Source organism: Drosophila melanogaster, chromosome 2R, assembly GCF_000001215.4.
Source record: "Drosophila melanogaster chromosome 2R".
NCBI lineage: Eukaryota > Metazoa > Arthropoda > Insecta > Diptera > Drosophilidae > Drosophila > Drosophila melanogaster.
In genome coordinates this window covers 21,582,953-21,600,002 of record NT_033778.4, presented here as the reverse complement: position 1 = coordinate 21,600,002, position 17,050 = coordinate 21,582,953, and the positions used below count along the sequence as shown (strand labels likewise).

General features: G+C 43.8%; 2 protein-coding genes across 5 annotated transcripts; both read right to left on the bottom strand.

Moving 5' to 3' along the window:
- Positions 1-8,418: 8,418 nt before the first annotated feature.
- CG33225 (uncharacterized protein) lies at positions 8,419-9,728 on the bottom strand. 2 transcript variants are annotated; one of them, NM_001299753.1, is made up of 5 exons: positions 9,613-9,728; positions 9,334-9,550; positions 9,230-9,272; positions 9,003-9,172; positions 8,419-8,946 (listed from the first exon to the last, which is right to left on the bottom strand). In NM_001299753.1, the coding sequence occupies exons 1-5, from the start codon at positions 9,661-9,663 to the stop codon at positions 8,504-8,506; spliced, it is 924 nt and encodes a 307-aa protein (NP_001286682.1). In that variant the 5' UTR covers positions 9,664-9,728; the 3' UTR covers positions 8,419-8,503. The 2 variants fall into 2 exon arrangements, with proteins under 2 accessions (NP_001286682.1, NP_995918.2); NM_206196.3 differs by lacking the exon at positions 9,613-9,728 and having other exon boundaries at positions 9,334-9,571.
- A 4,906-nt stretch (positions 9,729-14,634) lies between these two features.
- Positions 14,635-16,511, bottom strand: CG30222 (uncharacterized protein). 3 transcript variants are annotated; one of them, NM_137745.2, is made up of 6 exons: positions 16,388-16,511; positions 16,265-16,324; positions 15,802-16,207; positions 15,677-15,745; positions 15,253-15,616; positions 14,635-15,199 (listed from the first exon to the last, which is right to left on the bottom strand). In NM_137745.2, exons 1-6 carry the CDS (start codon positions 16,417-16,419, stop codon positions 15,012-15,014), a joined length of 1,119 nt encoding a protein of 372 aa, NP_611589.2. In that variant the 5' UTR covers positions 16,420-16,511; the 3' UTR covers positions 14,635-15,011. The 3 variants fall into 3 exon arrangements, with proteins under 3 accessions (NP_611589.2, NP_001286681.1, NP_726087.2); NM_001299752.1 differs by having other exon boundaries at positions 16,392-16,511; NM_166462.2 differs by having other exon boundaries at positions 15,253-15,745.
- Positions 16,512-17,050: the final 539 nt, after the last annotated feature.

Genomic DNA, 17,050 nt, shown 5'->3' with positions numbered 1-17,050 from the left:
TCATTTGGTATTTAGTTGAGTCGAAATTCAATTGAGTTGCGAATTTTCGCCATTTGCAATGACCCCTTTGACTTGGATCATAATCTAATTTGTGTATTTTGTTTAACGCTTCGATAAATAATTGTAGAAAAATGGCATTTACATAACTGTGGATAATTTTGCGAAATATAATACCGCAAGTGGATGCAAAAACAGGCAACACGAATCGAATGCAGCCTGTTTTTTGTATTTATTTACATTGCACTTTTGTTGGATTTGCATTTGTGCTTGTGTTTGATTAAATAAAGTTTTCGATTTGGCCCGAATTATATGTGACAGAGCCAATGTTAAATGAAGAGAAAAATTGCATTTAAAAGCCAAAAATTGACAAAAGTCATTTCGACATTTTAACATTTTCCCAATGAAACCAACTCAATTCGACGTAATGTCTGTTTCTCTGTACCTGCTTGCCTGTATATAAATATGTATATATATATATATATGTGTGTGTGTGTGTGGGAAAAACATTAAAATAATTGTTTTAAAATCCTTTTGTCAGAAAGCAAAGTAAATTATAAACACACATGCAGAGCGGAGACAGACGGATGGACGGACGGATAGAGACAGCCTGGGAGACAGGATAACATTTGCACATCACAAGTCATTGGATCAGGACTCCACTGAGCCATTAAAAAGGATATCGTATGTGTTAGTGCGTGTCTACTTGTGTGCGAGGACAACTGCAAAAACATGGCAAAAAAAATGGAATTTAAAGAAAATGCCAGGAAAAACTGTATGTTTCCAAAAGACAAATCTCTAGTGGTGCGGAAAAAGTGAACTTCAATCAGGACTGAGCGGCGGCTTAGAGGCACACAAGGAAAAATATTTGAACAATACATGATTTCGGCACCGAGTGTAGGATATATTCATCTCACAATTAATAACTCATAGAGTACTTGAAGGACAACATAATTGAGTGAGTGAGTCTGCAAGGACTGTCTTACATGTCTGTGAGTAAACTACCGCTCTGCCAGGTGTCCAATTGAAATTGATATTTGGTTTTGTATGTGTCGAAGGGATATAGATCTGAATATTTCGGCTATTTTCGATGCTGCCAAAGTGCAGTGCAAGTTGCAAGCAGAGCGAAGCATGTGCAACATGCATTTTCCATAAATCGAACCAGCAATGAAATGTCAGATGAAATTCTTTTATTTTCTGGGAATATTTACACGAGTGGCATGTGGGCGGTGGCGAGGGCGAGGGCAGTTCGTAAGATGAAGTTACCACCGGAACCGGAGTCAGAGCTCATTTCATCGGACTGGGACTCACCTTTGCCAGATGCTCAATACAATTGTACAATATTTATTTAATGTAAATGAGAAACGGAGCCCAAGCCATATGAGTCCGGGCGGCGGAGCGGAGTGCAGGGCATATCCTTTGGTGCAGCAGGACCTCAGCTAGCAGTCCCCAATGACGATTGGTTCTGCCTCCTGCTCCTTTCTTCAGCCGCCTCGTCCTTCGTCCTCGTCCCCTCGCCTCTGTGTGTGTGTGGCAATGCATTGGAGCAAATTAAAATTGGAAATTAAATGTTTACGAAGCACAAAAATTGTAACGAAAAGTAATTGCTTTTGCAACTTTGCAGAAATTGAGTGGGTTCTGCAAGTAGATGGCGCTGTGCCCTGGCTCTCTATACATACATACGGAATGCCGAACTTAGACCAGCAAATGACAAAGATGAAGCACATCATCCAGTGACTGAAGAGCCATCCAAATAGTCTAAATTTGATTACTTGTTTGACTTGAATTCGGAACATTGATGGGTGTAACTAAGACTTCTTATTTGCCGTTCGCCAGGATAAGAGCCTTGGCAGCTGCCAAACCGCTCAGCTTGGCAATGCAACAAGTCATTATCCTGCATTCAGCACACGAAATGCCGAATCCCATGCAGAATCTGATGCAGATGATGCAATGATATGGTCTTCTTTGGCCGTGCTTGCAAGTCTGTTGGCTTGGTTTTTGCATTTCTGCCGCAGGATTCATTGTAATGGGCAGGTGCGACTACGGTTTAGAGGTTCCTCTTCCTATTCCGTTGCTGTTTTCTGTTTTTTTTTTTGCTTCTTTTAATTTCCGCTCCGTTGTGTTGCCAACTCCGACTCCTTTGCCCGTCTATGCTGGCCCAGTTGAAGCTGCTGGCTGGCCCAATCGAATCCAGGCCAGACATGCAGTTCACGTTCGCATTTCCTTTGCAGAAATAACAAGGAGGCCAAGCAAAGTGTATGATGGTGGTCGTGTATGTGTGTGTGAGAGTGGGCAAGTTAAGGAGTGCGGGTTAGAAGCAAAGCGCCGATGGCCACTTCCGACCACCGTCAGCGCCATCGTCACCGTCACCGTCTCACCGGAATTCAGGGAATGCCATGGCCACGGCCGCATCCTGATGAAACCAAACAAGCTCACCGCTTCAGCAGCAATTTGAAAGACAAGCGACTTGGGCCCGCAGGATTTCAGGTTGTTTCCGGTTTTTGCCATGACCGGAATGACAATAATTTCGGCGATCCCTGGCCAAGTAATCCGATTGCCCGATACTTTCACTTCGTTTCAAGAATAAAAGAACTTCCGCCTTATTATTGGGTGCGTAAAAAACGCCAGGCACACCACCAATAATTGCCATTAAAATGTACATTATAATTTCAATGTTTACTTGTTTTCTTTTTCGCAGGCAGCCAAAACTAATTAATATTAAAATAGCACGTTCATAAAGTGATTTTGTTTTCATTGAACGACGACACAACGGCCATATACATATTTATATTCATTTCGAGCCTAAAATTATGCAGCGGATTTTTCACGTTTAATAAAACATACGCAGCCCGCTGCTAACTATTAATTAACATGTTAATTACAATTTTTCATTGCCATAAATGCAAAAATGCAATTTGTAAAATGTCGCCAATTTTAATTTTATGCACAACACTACCACTACTATCATCACCATCACCACTACAACTACAACTACAACTACACCTACAACTACAGTCCACACACACATAGCTGAACGCCATTTAAGTGGGCGTTGAAGGCGAAAAGTGGGCGGAGTTCTAATCGAAAAACCCGCTCAGGTGTATTATGCATGGGTGGGTGCAAAATATTGTGCAATGGCTGGAAAAAACCATTAATATTCTTATTTGCTTAGCCGATGATGGCAAATTTGCTGGGCACTGCGGTCCCGATTTTCCGCCAGTTTCCCCCGTTTTCACCCTCTAAACCAACACCTGATATATTTTGCTCCACATTTTGATTGCCAATCTAAAATGCACCGGCATTGAGTTATATGTATGTATACATTTATAGAAAGCGGCAGTGGGGCACTAGCCTGCCTTTGTGTGTGCGGCAAGCTTGTTAAGTTTTATTTAAATTCGAACTGCATTTTACCGACCGCCAATTTGGGGCGCAATGGCAGTGGGGTCAGTGGGGTCGCTGGATCGAGGGGGGGTTAGGGGGGAGGGAGGCGTGGCAGCGGGACAGGCGACTGTCCTGGCTGCCGCCTGAAGCGCCGTTGTCCCGCTGTGATTGTCAAAGGATGCGGCCAGGAAAATAATTAAAAATTCCATTTAAATGCAGATTAGCTCCGCAAAATGTGAGACTACAGAATTATATAGAATTTCCCCAGCTCATCCTCGACCTTACCACCTGCCCGAAAAAACCCCACGCGAACCAATATTTATACATACATACATATACATACATATATGTGTGCTCATGCTTAGGCGACGGCTTTAATGGTAATCGCATTGCTTTTGAAAATAGAATGCCGCCTAAAAATATGCAAATCGCGGACAAGCGGTTTTATAAATGCAAGCGGCGGTGAGCGTGAAGCGAAAAAGTCTTTCCATATGCATGACTCAGGCTGGCGAATCTGGTTGCATTGGACTCCAGGTGTGGCAATTATTCATGGGCCCTGTAATAAAATCAAAATAAATTTCTATAACAATTGCATTAAATATTGAAGCTGTTTGTGCAGCGATGTTTTTTTTCGCAGAGCGATACAAATAGTTTTGCACTTTCTAAGCTTTATTTGCATTGAGCATATTTGATTGGATTTGATGTACGAATACACTGAGGATTCGGCTAAAAGTCATTTTTTGCACTGGCTAACCTTTCTGTGAAAAGCGCGACATGAAAAACAAATTCGCAATCGAGTTTTTCTGGCGCATCGTCATCTTTATTGGCAATTGCATTGTTTCGGTTACATTACTCATACGTCCCGTTGGCACTGCTCTTTTTTGCCTCTTTATTGAGCCCTCTACGATATGGCTTTTGTCAATCAGTGTAACGGCATTTAAATATACAATATATATGTAGATATTCCGATATGTTGGTCCTCGTCGTGGTTGCCAGTTGCCGCATTTCATGCATTTTTATGTGTGACAAAAGTGAGCAGTGAAATATAAAAAATCGAAATTGTACCATTGGGACGCGTGTGTAATGGCTACGGTTACCGTTTCGCATCAGACAGCGACACAAGTCATCAGTTTTTATGCCCTTGCAGCTGCAGTCGCTGTTGCAGTTGCAACGCAGTCGGAAACAGGACCCACAACCCTGGTGCATGCATCAATCTGCTGCCCGCCCGACTGCCCGATTGCGACTGCAATTGTCAAAATGTAAATGCAGCCAAAAAGTTAATAATCACGCCGAAGGGGGCCATCTTAAATGCACCACGTTTTCAGACATTTTACATTCTGGCCTTTTATGTTTCGTACCTGCTGCATTTGGCTGCACACGCAAAAGTAAATAAGTTCAATACTACCATGATGGAGTGGAATCAAATAAAGTGGGCAGTTTACAACGAGTATTACCAGTGATAATTGAATTCCAACATTTGAACTGAGAAATATAATATTAAATAATGCCGAATTTCCTGTATTGTATTTTAGATACCTAAAGGTAGCCATTTGTTGCAATCTGCCCATCGCGAAGTTGGAACACGCTGTTGATCCATCACCTAATCGAAATGTATTGTTTTACGAGCAGCGCATTACTCGTGTCCAGTTTATTACCGCCAAAAGCTTGCTGATGAAATCAAAATATGGGCGAAGTATTTTCATAACCATCGCCCAGATCGCATACACTGGCAAAATGCGGGGGCAAGGGAGCTGAGCGGAACTTTACAGCTCGTTTTTGAGGTACGCAACGATGTCCTGCGGCGGCCTTTTGGGTCCTCCAATGAACATGAACATTTGAAACGAATTCGGTTCGCATTCCACTTTTTTATGCTTTCTTTTTTTTTTTGCCCTTTTCATTGGTATAAATTTCATTTTTGGTATATTTAGAACGGCCAGCGGCATATTTTATGTACAAGTTCAACACTCCAAGGATGAGTGTGTGTGTGTGTGTGCGCGTTATCGCACTGCATTTATGTATGTGGACGAATGCCTTCCACGTGGGTTACTTAATATACAAAGGCCTTTAATTTCGTCTAAAGCTAAATAAACTTTATACCCTTTGGTATCTGCCACACATCCATCCGCATGTGTATGTGTATTACGTATACACCTGCGGTCATGCCGCCACCAAAGGACCTTCTCCATTATCCATTCTACGTGTGTGTTTGATGTTTGGGCTGCGTTCTTTGGCGCTCTCTCGCTGTTTTGACTGTGTCTGCCGTTCTGGTTGTTGTTGCTGCAATGTCCTTGGGCGCATATTTGCATGTTTTATTGTATCTGCTGTTCTCCCACGTTTAGGCCACGGCCCACCCACCAAAGTCCACTTTGCCGGCGGCACAATCCACCGGCCTCAGTACGCATGTACCTATGTTTTTAATTCTTTACATCGATATTTGGCCGCTGGCAAGTCAAAAACGCGAGCCGCTGCCAAAGGTTGATTGCGGCAACGAACAGGGAGCGGGTGTAACCTAACCCCTGCCTCCTCCGCCACACACACACACACACACACACACACGCACAATAGGCACCCACAAGTTGACCAGGGAAAGTTGGACAGCAGCGCGTTGGAGGCAATTTTCCTCAAAATATGCATGATATGTGTGCTACACCTTTTGTTATGCATTTGTTTTGATGTCGAAATCTAACCGTTGCTGCCGGGCATTTGCCACATTATTTGCAATGTTTAAAGAGGTCGAAAAATGAGAAGAAAAACAGGAAATTGGCTGTGGTGTGGGCGTGACATTAAAGTACAATAGTAAGTGCTAATTAAAAGAGTGCTGCATACACTTAGGCGCATGGTGAGCCGTGTGGCGCAAGGACTTTTCCTCAGCCGCTCACATATTTACACGCTAGTTTCCCATTACCGGGATGTCTTGCAGTCGCAGTGCGATTTTTAATTTGCGTTATACGAGGAGTTTCCTTTCGCCTGGCCCGCGGCTCACATGTGGAAATGCGGCGGGTGTGGAATGCGGTAGCGGAAAAGGACAGGCTCAGAGGATGAGAAAGGGATAAGGATAAGGAAGGAGCAGGTGCAGCAGGGTCGCTGAGCAGCGTAGCGTGACATCGCAGGAGCAGCAAATGTCACGCTTCACTCATTTCCGTCCCATGATGTCGACGTCGTAGTCGTAGTCGTAGTCGTCATCATCATCATCATCGCCATCGTCGGTGGCTGCTGATGAAGCTCAATGGTTAGTGGCAGTCAACCAGGAGTTTACCCCAACCACCAGCCTTTCCTGCTGCATTGGCGAAAGAAAAGCACATGACAATATTGGTAGGTAGGCTGCACTGAGAGAAACAACCATTCTTTGTACAATTGAATAAGTAAGAATGATCTGTAATCCTCTAACCTAAACGGATTCTAAAGAATAAATATATATAATTGTGCCTTACAACTTTATACTCTGTCAGTGCAGTGAATATCTTTTGGCTCAGTGCACAAGGTGGGCGAGTGGATGAATCGGAAACCGGTGGGTGGGCACGTGGGTTAGTAGTGGTGCCCCCTTCCCGGCGCTGTCCTCGTTCACGTTGCGGTTGTGGGTAGGCAACCTCTCAGCCGGAAGCACTTGAGAACTTGCAATGGCCAGCGGGCATTTTGTGCGGTTTCGTGCGTCGTTGCCCCCGTTCTACGATCCCCGTTTCCCCCCGTGGCTGCCATCCCCTTCCCCTCTCTTCCCCTCTCTTCCCCTCTCTTCCCCTCTCTTCCCATTCCTTTCCCTCTTTCGCAGCATCCTTGACGCCGAGTTCGCGAACTGAAAATTCCCTTCGTTTTCATTATGTTGCGGCCATGTTGTCCTTGCCTCGGCCTCGGCCTGGTCTCCCGGCCTGCTCCTGGCTCCTGGCTCCTCCATCTGCCCCATCTGGCCCATTCTCCTGCTGCCGATTCCGCTGCGGTTGCTCCTCCATCATGGTTCTTTTCAGAGACCACGCCATCATTATTATGAACACCGTTATGCCCGCTGGCCTTATATTCCAATTTGTTGTTGTTGCCGCCGCTCTTATTTCTCCATCGCCAGCGGTACTCGCCTTTGTTGTTGCTCCTCTTGGTGTTCTTATATGACCGTCAAGTCTCTCTGTTTCCCCGCATACCCATCACTTTGGCCCGGGGTCAAGGGTATGCTGGATCAGAGTAAAGTCTAACCATACAGATTCTTTAAATCACAGTAGCTTTGAATCGAACTATCATATGCACATATATGTACGTTAGTAAGCCTTTTTGTTTTTATACCCCTGGGTATCTGCTAGTCGTATGACCACACAGCACAGTTTACTTCACTTGTTCCCTTATTTTCGTTTATTTTGCAACATTTCGCCGCACTGCAATTGCATTCGCGTTGACAAAAGTCCTGATGCCTTCGCAACGTGTGCCATTTGTGAGTAATAAGAATGAGAATAGATGACTGCAGGGTCTTGGCAGTTCACTTACCTGTTGTTGTGTGTATGGCTGCTGGAGATTGGCCCTGCTGTTGCATTGCGATTGCTAATAAATTCTAGATTTGGATGGCAAAATGCATATGCAAATAAATAGCTAGACCAACTAACTGGCCGTGGACGCCTGCGAGCGCTGTGAAACAACAGCAATAATAACAATAATCGTGCCACATTTAGATAGCGCACACAGAGAAAAACGCTTTCAGCCAATTGAAGAGTTTAAACATTGGGCCAAGTATGAAATTTGTTTGCCCATCTCCCCGGGTTCCCCCGCATCTCCCGCCCTGCCACTCAGCTCCCCAGCATCCTCGCCCCCACCCGAAATGTTAAGTTGCCGCAGTCGGCTGCTTATCTCTGTTGCTGCTTGCAACATTCGCTGGGGGCCATTTTTACTTTTTGGCTTTTCGATACGAGAGCCGCTCCAGTGTTCGACCGCCTCCCGCACGCCACGCCCCGTCTTCATTGGAAGGACCACGAGCTGCTGCCCAAATGCAGTTGGCCTCCTGGGCGTGTGGGAGCGTGTGGGCGCCAGGAATGCGATCGTGAGTGGCTTGAGAAACAAAAAAAGTATACCCTATTAATAACATTTAATATATGTACAAAAACCGTTTACATAGGCTTTCTATGTATCATGGAATGAAATACAAATCAGTTAATTAACTTCTATGGACGTTGGCAATTTTTTCTGTATTGCTTTTGTTGATGGTTCTTACAATCCAATCCATATAGTGCTCAACATTTGTGTAAACACCGATACCACTACAAGATGAACTACCATAGCTGACAATGCCGATGAGAAAAGCCCGAGATTTATTATTCCACTTGCCGTCACCATCGATCTTCAACGTTAAGCTCAGCGGGCCTCCAGCATCTCCACTACAAGTGTCCTTTCTTGGACCGCCAACGCATAGCTGGGATGCATCGATATTCTGCCTTAGCCTGCCTTTACAATACTTTCTATTGATTTTACTTAGTGTGACTGTCTGTAAAATGGTGCTGGGTTCATTCCATTCGGTAGTGCCCCAGCCGGTGGCAGTGAAATGTTGAACGCTACGTCCCACTTGGCGATCGACGGACAGGCAAATTGGTCTGACGTAGTCTACAAAAGATTGTTGTGGTGGTCACTGAAGATCATAAATTATGTACTATATTTACCTGAGATCGACACCTTCTTTGCCAATCGAAGTAGCGCAATATCATATTTTTTGACGGTTTCCAAGCCGAATTGGCCATGGATAATCTTCTGATCGATATCAATCACTTGGCGGATGGACGTGCAATCCGCAGAAGTGCAGTTCCTGTCGTATTCGCCCAAGATCACTTGTCTAAAAACAAAAAAACAGCTTCAGTGAAAAATTGCAAAAACAAGATTGAGCTCATACTTGGGAAGCGATAAAAGGCAGCTCGCTGACGTCAAGACAAAAACTGCAAAAACACTGAGAGTATAGATGAAACTGAAGGGAAAACCTTTGGCAGGACTACATACGACGAGTGATTAGCGAACCGCTGCAGAAGACATTGTTTTCTCCGAGCACCATGACCATCCAGGGGTTGGCGAACCTGTCCGCATCGTTACCTCCAACAACCCGCCGAATTCTCGATGGGTGCCTCGTTGTCCCGCAATCATTCGTTAGCAGGGTGCTGGATCCTAGTCTTGCGCCAAGGACCAAGCTCGCTAGTAGCACTATTTCAGCTACGAAGATCTTCATGTTGTAAAGAAAACTGAGCTAATTGCCCATACGCTATGCTTTTATATGGGACTCACATAAGTATTTACGTATATATACGCGATAAGGAATTCAACCGAATTATTCATCTATATTTTAAGAACTTTTGGAACTTTTGTGACATATGTCAATTTTGAATTGCTTTTGATTTGATGACGAACTTTAAGCACTGATACTGGATGTTTGTACATGTTTGTATACTGTTGTATAATCATTCCCGCTATAAAATTTATGGATATTGTGAGTTGAAGCGCTAGTAACACATTCCAAATCTTTAACGAATACTATTAATTATTCAATTAATTATAATTATTGCACATTAGCCGATTCTACGATCGAGAAAAGCATTAATTTGAAAGTAAACCGGGCCGATTTGAACAGGCTTATGTTCGTGTCACGTTGCCACTTCTGCTCGTGTGCTAAGTTGGCCGTAAATACTTTTGGCCTCGCCTGGTGTTTGGCATTTGGTGTCTGCTGTCTGCTGCCTGCTGCCCAAGAGCCTGGATACTTGGAAGCTGGGATGCTTGAATGCTGGGATGCTGGGATGCTGGGATGCTGGGATACTTGGATGTTTGAATGTTTGGGGGCTCTGGTGTCTTACCGTTCCTCGCTTTTTGGCATCTGCTCTTTAGCCCTAAGCTGGGATATGGCCGCTCGTTGGTTCGGTTGTTCGTTCGCCTTATGAAATATTTGTGCTGCAACTTTATTTACAATTTTTTCGGTTATTTATTGTTGGCAATTTATGCTTTCGTTATGCATTTTTCGTTTCTTGTATTTGGTCAGTTCTTGCACACTGATTTATTGGTATTGGTGTGTGCTCTTGTGGGCGTATGTGGAGCCCTCTGTGCATGTGTATTGTCCATATTGAAATGGGCCCACACACGCACACCCACTGTGGTGTGTGATGTATATTCGAAGCCAAACAAGCTGAGAAAGAAGTTTTTGGCAATGTTGCTGGAAATTCGAGAAAATTTCATATTTCTTTTAATTGCTGCTACAGTTGCAATTAGTGGTTGCATATGGGAACAGATCACAGCCGTGATGTTTCTCTAGTTTAAGAGGGGTTTTCAACATTTTCACTCTGATAAATGATTCACGGAATGGAATAAAGATAGATATTCACTCTTTTGCCAAATAAGATAAATGTATATAGTATCCCTTTTTTTTCGAGAACGCCCCTGCTAAAACGGTTGCGATTTCTCTTAGAATCCCGAACGTATTTATTTTTCATTTTCAATATTCAGGCTGTCTGCTGAATTTCTGGGCAATTGTTTCTGGCATTGTTCTTTGGGCTCTTGTTTTGGCCATGGACAATCTGCAATCAAAATCAAGGAACTTGAAAGATATTTTCCCAAATGAAACATGACACATTTGTTCTGCTCCAACTGTGCCTAATGACGGTTTTCAATCTCAGTTTCTGTTGAGGATGAGTGAAGATATGATTCGGACGCAAGTTAAATGGCAATTCCGCAGAGGGCCAAAAGCATTTTTTTTATCCACGCCTGCAGGCCAGTTAAATTAATGGACGAACCAGAGTCGAGTAATAAGACATCCAAATGAATGCCTTAAGTCTGCACTCGATAGCTAGATTTGACAGCAACCAGATGAGGATGCAGATGCAGATACAGATACAGTATCTGCATCTGTAAGTGCAATTGAGTGCATTTTGTGCAGTGATTTTATGACTTTTATTCTCTACGCTGTCCACATAAATTGCGTACTGTTTTTCTTATTTTTCGTTGTTGTTGCCCCGACAGTCATCATATATCAATGTCGTTGCAATTGATAATGGAGTGCAGTGGGTATAAAAATCAAAAGCTGGCCTCTGGGCAAACATTTGATCTGACATTTGTTGTTTTCTTGCCTTTTGTCTTATTTATGTTTATTTACTTAATGCCAAGTTATCGTATTTAAATCAAATATTTGACTAAAATATTATTTCTCATAATAAGAAAAATGCCCAGAGCCTTGAGCTCAATCTCACTGCGCTTGTATGCGTCCGTTTGTCCATTTTAAATGGAAAATAATCAAGTCATCAACTCCGTTCGCTGTCAATCTGCGTTTAAAATGCCTCTGTGCGGATTTTTGCATTTACCGCCCGCAACACCGACCCCGCCGCCACACCACCGCCACCCCGCCGGCAAGTGCAATCAAAATTGCAAATACAATAATATGAAAAGCACAATGAAATCAATGGAAATACCTCAAGCTATGTAAATGGGGCAGCTCGAACAACTGAGCAGCGGTGTCCTGGACATGCACACTGGGTGACCCCCAGAGCCAATGCCAAATAAACGCGGCCCCCAGCCACCCCAACCACCCCCAGCACCCAAAAACGCAACACATTGCCAAATCAGGCTGGCTAAAAGGAGAAAAGGTCGCCGACCTACTCTTTTGCCGTTTTTCGGCCACTTTCTAGTGGGTTTTTTGCACTAACTCAATCAGGCTGTTGGCCAAATGGGGAAAATAGTACGGAGTTAAGCTAATACTAATTGCTAATGCTAATCTTTATTTACATAAACCACATCCACATTCAAGAAAATAATTAGAAATACTAGAGTTAGTTCATAAGAGAAGTAAATACCTTTGTGTCTGCTGCTACCTTTTAAAATGTCTGATTTTGCTCGAGGGCCAGGGTATTTGGCCTTCGTTAAGGATACTCTGAGATACATCTGTGCTCCTTTTTTATTTGGCGTTGCTGATGGGGGTCTGAATGCTGTGGCTGTTGCTGTTGGTAGTGGGACGGCCTCGTAATCAGCATTTGTGGCGCTCGAGGTCATCCGCAAAGTCTGCAGGCGTTGTCGGAGTCGCCGTTGCCGTCTTCATTGTTGTTGCTGTTGTCGTGTTGCATGTGCCACAGCGGCAACAACAACGAAAGTTCCGTATGACGCCGCTTCATCTTCCTGTTTGCGGCCGTGGGCAAAGTTCTGGGTTGGCTGGAATATTATAATTACAAGCGAAACAGGCCCCAGAGCTCTGCTCTCCTCTGTTTCCAGCCCAGGCATCAGCTTTGGCTTTGCCTGTATCTGTGGCAGCGTCACAGTGCACTGGCAACAAAACCTTATACCAGCTTAAATGTATCTTTTCCATGATGTGACCCAAAACATGTGATTGATTAGTCATTCAATCGCTGTATTGTATTGAATATCATATTGATGTGTTTTTTTTTTGAAGTAATTAAATTTAGGTGCCGAACTCATTTGTTTCTCCATTATATTTCTTTCCGTGCTCACCTGTATCCGAAGCTTTTGCAGCCATGACGACGAGGTGGAGACACTGGCGACAGCGAGTGGGAGTGAAAGGGGACGAAGATCCTGATAGCCAAATGAAGTCGAACCAGCGCCAAAGGTGTTCGCGCTGACGTTGTGACAGTTTCAGTTACCGTCTGTCTCCGTCTGGAGGAGCATGTGGGGCTGGGTGAACTAGGGAGCTGGGGAACACTGGAGTGTAAGCCGGTTGCATGCGCCTGTGTCGTACAGCTGTTGCCACTGCCACTGCCACATGCAGAGCCACAGCTTGTTGACTGACTGATGCGTCCGCAATGGCGCTGATGAAGAGCTCTAAGCCCGACTGGAACAACTTCATTTCGGCTGGAGTTCGTGTGAAAATTATTGAGATACATTTCCCCCAGCGATGGGCACACGGTCGAAAACGAGAAGTAACCCCCCGCAGCAGTTCGTCCCCGTCTGTGGCCCTTCTACCGCTCCTCTAAGCGGCGGACATTGGCGATTATCTTGTCCACGACTGAGAAACAAATGAGCGTCGTAGTCGCACTGAGCCAGATATATTGCCCCAGGGACATTTGCCGCATTGTTGCTTCAAAGCAGATAGGTTTCGGTCTGTATCTGTATCTGTATCCGTTTCTGTTGTGAGTGAGTTTCAAGGTACGGAAAAGAGTTCCCACATTCACTATATGTGAGAATATCGCCCTCAGTTCAATTGGCATCTATTTTGGTGGGAGCCTTCGAGCCAAGTTGGCATATTTGAGCCCTGGGATGGACCAACTATATTAATAGGCCCGCTAATGGAACATGTTTTGAAAAGTAGACGGAAATGATTGTATCTTATTAATATATACAATAAAATAATAATTAATTTGTTGCTCATTAAGTGCTTGGGAAATTTTCAAATAGGCTTTATTAATTGTGGTCAGTTTAAAGGGAAACCCTATATATAATACTACTACTCTTTCTTTGAAATAATGGGAAAACTAGCTACAGTATTACTTTTTAAAGAAAACAAACAAACAAATATAATGCGTAAATAGCTAATTATTCATGTCAATAGACTTATCTCTGCGGCTGGGAAATACCAAATTCGCATCCTCCACTTTTGGAAAATATTATTATTGCACAAACAGCTTTTTATCTTGTTTGTTTATGTATTCTTTTAAGTAACGGATGAATACAATTTTAGCATCTTCTAATGAAAGTTTGGGATAGGTCAGACTTTTTGCTTTATTTTGTCTGGGAGCGAGTTGAATTTCGTTTGCTGTCAGCCCAGCGGGCAGATTCCATATTCAGATAGTGAAAGAGGATGGCTGAGAATAGGAAATCGCCCGCCGGCCATCCGCATCCGCAAGATACACTTCGCCCCGTCCGCTTCGCAGATACAGATAGTCCGCATTGTTGTGTTGTGTTTACGTTGTAAATGATTGTTGTTGCAACTACCACTTTAGACTGCGTGGATTTCGGTGCCTCGAACAGGTTCGATGTTCGCTGCCTTGCGGTTCGCTGCCGAGAAGTATCTGTGATTTACGAGCGTCTTTAGTCGCTCACAAAAATATTTTCAAATTACACAAATTGTGCCATGCCGGCCAAAGTTGGCGACTCCGGCCCCCAGGGGTTAATGCCACGGATTAGTCGGCCTTGGGCTATAACATTTATCGAATGTCAGGGGTACGGAGGGTGGGGATGGAGCGGCAGGTGTATAAAGAATGGCCGGTCATCTACTGTTTTTCCACTTTGCCATTCCTTTGTGTACAATGGAATTTCAATTTGCCAGCGACGGAATGTTTTTGCAACACGCGCTGGCAATTTAAATTTATGCATGAGCATTTTCTAATACCACTTAGAATAACAGAAATAATTTATTATTTTTAACACTTTACAATTTCCGCGGACTCTGTGTGTGTGTGTGTGTGTGCGCGCTTTTGGTACTATTTTGGCAAAACAACACAGTTTAATATTTGTTTTTCATTTGTTAGCCTGGCACCACGCGATTCAGGTGGGAAATGAGGGGCGTGGCAGAGTGCAAGAGGCGTTAGAGCGCGAGTCCTATTCAACACTTTGTTGGGAAGCGAAAAAAGAGCCAAAATATCCATTTATAAATATTTTACAATAAATATTTCACCATTGAAATAGAACTGAATAATAGAGTTCGCTGTTGTTATGAAAGTGGACAATGTTTTGATTAAATCTTCAAATTCGCTAATCCATTAGAATATGGGCGCTCTGAGCAGACGCATCAAATAGTAGTAACCCTTCATCGGCAGTCTAGAGGTTTTCATTTTTTCCAGATAGCGGCCTTCTTCATTCAGATTGCTATTAATATCGTAGCACAGGATATAGACCACGTACGCCAAGGTGGCCATAAAAATTAGCAAACTATAAAAGTAGTGATCATCTGAAGAAAAGCGATAGTTTTGAAAGGATTCAACTAACTATTGATATTCTTACCAATCAAATTCAGCGCAAGTTGAAACTGCTGCGAAGCGCGGACCTTCAGTTCTTTTCCCAAATTTATATTCTCAAAAGTTTCCATTGGAACTTTCTGGACCTCTTTGATAAGAACATCCGGATTGTGGGTCCCAGCACTCCGAGCTGCTCTTTCAACCAGTGCCCTAAGGGTTTTCTTTGGGTTTTCGGTGTATCTAAAGGATTCCACATCTGATTCGGATTCTACTAGTTGAGGTTTAACTTTGGCTTTCTTTACTTTGATGGCTGGCCGATTTGTTAAGGATGGGGCTTCAGGCGTTTTTAAAGGTACGATTACTGGTTCGGCACAGAGGTATTGATAGCTTTCGGGAAGCCTGCGTCTTAACTGATGGGTTGGGTTAAGCAATGCTGAAAAGTTCATGTTGTATTTCAAAGCTTATCCCACCTTAATAAATGTTTTTAACTTAAGGGGTCCGACGACGTTTTCAGCATTTTCCTTTTTCTTTCTTTTGATCTGCGAAAATTTGGTCAAATATGAAAAAAAAAAACTAAGAGTTAATTCGCAAGTACCCTGTTGTTTGTGCACTGTATAGTAGAAAAAGAGGGAGTTCTTTTTCTGTAGTGTCCGGCGTCCTTTACCTTCGTCCGATCCCTAACTTTCAATTGCTTCTTTAGATTGACAGCCTCTTCATTAGCCTGACCAATCGGTATGGCTATAATCGGTTGAGACTCCTCACATTGAATACTCCCGCTTCCATCTGCACACTCGGAATCCAACGTTCCGGTTGTCTCCTGATCCATAAGTTTGAGGGAGAGGTCATAGAGATTCTTGTTCTGCGACTGCGAACTGCGCTCCTGGAGGCTGGGCAATTCTGGGGAAGCTTTCAGGTGGCGATCCTCGATGCCCCTGGCGGAATCAATGCGAATGAATCCATTTGGATCAACTGAGGTGCGATTCGAATAAATCGAAGTCAGTCTAAAGTAAAAAAAAAAATGGGATATGAATGGAATATTGGGTAATGTAACTACTAACGATTCGGCCACAAACTTCTTCGGTTTGTACAGGTCAACCAAACTTTTGTCAAAGTCTTTTCTAAGAGAAATAAGAATAATACCATGAGTTAAAATAGGGCTACATTCACTGAATGTCACTTACTGACTTTTTGGAATAGCGTGTATGCGTTTCATTTTTATCGATCATCGATAAAAAGAGATTAAATAAAAGTAAAAAACTGTATCAAACTGGCCTAATGTTTGTATTGGCAGGGATTGTGTTGGTGTTTCTATATATTCGATTTGAGTGTCAAGGGCTGCTGTGCCGTCGATTCCCTGGGGGCGCATTTCACACATTTTCGCATTAATATGCAATTAAAGCGAATAGTTGCAACTAGTTGCAGTTGCAGTTGCGTGCACCGTTAGTTGCGCAGGCGCATGCCCTGCGGCACTTCTCCACGACCCATCCTGGCGATCGCTCGGGGCGCTCCTTCAGCTTCCATCTCCGGCTGTTTCCGTTTCCGCACCCCACCTCCTGCCCTTGCCGCTCATCAAAGCGTCTAAGTCCTGCGGCAACATTAACACAGCGAAGCGCAAGGACCTCGCTGCCTCGGCCAGCGTCGCTGTCCGCCGCAGGACACTTTTTCACGCAGCGACGCTTTTTCGTACAGTCATCGTGCAGCAAAAGCGGTTCCCATCCGCAGCTCCTTCAACTTGGTTCCGCACTTAGTACATAAGTCGTTGTACATAAACAGATAGACACTGTTGCAAATTGATAGGTGAAATGGCTGAGATAAGTGAGAGCTTTCAACAATTGTCAATCAGT

Bases quoted from the DNA above. Each gene is read 5' to 3' on its own strand.
- CG33225 (NM_001299753.1), bottom strand. From the start codon at position 9,663: ATGAATAATTCGGTTGAATTCCTTATCGCGTATATATACGTAAATACT. The intron at 9,551-9,612 runs GTGAGTCCCATA...TACAACATGAAG, and splicing joins ATATATACGTAAATACTTAT to ATCTTCGTAGCTGAAATAGT. The intron at 8,947-9,002 runs GTAAATATAGTA...AATCTTTTGTAG, and splicing joins AAAGAAGGTGTCGATCTCAG to ACTACGTCAGACCAATTTGC.
- CG30222 (NM_001299752.1), bottom strand. From the start codon at position 16,432: ATGATCGATAAAAATGAAACGCATACACGCTATTCCAAAAA. The intron at 15,617-15,676 runs GTGGGATAAGCT...CCAACCCATCAG, and splicing joins AGTTAAAAACATTTATTAAG to TTAAGACGCAGGCTTCCCGA. The intron at 15,200-15,252 runs GTAAGAATATCA...GCTTTTCTTCAG, and splicing joins ACTTGCGCTGAATTTGATTG to ATGATCACTACTTTTATAGT.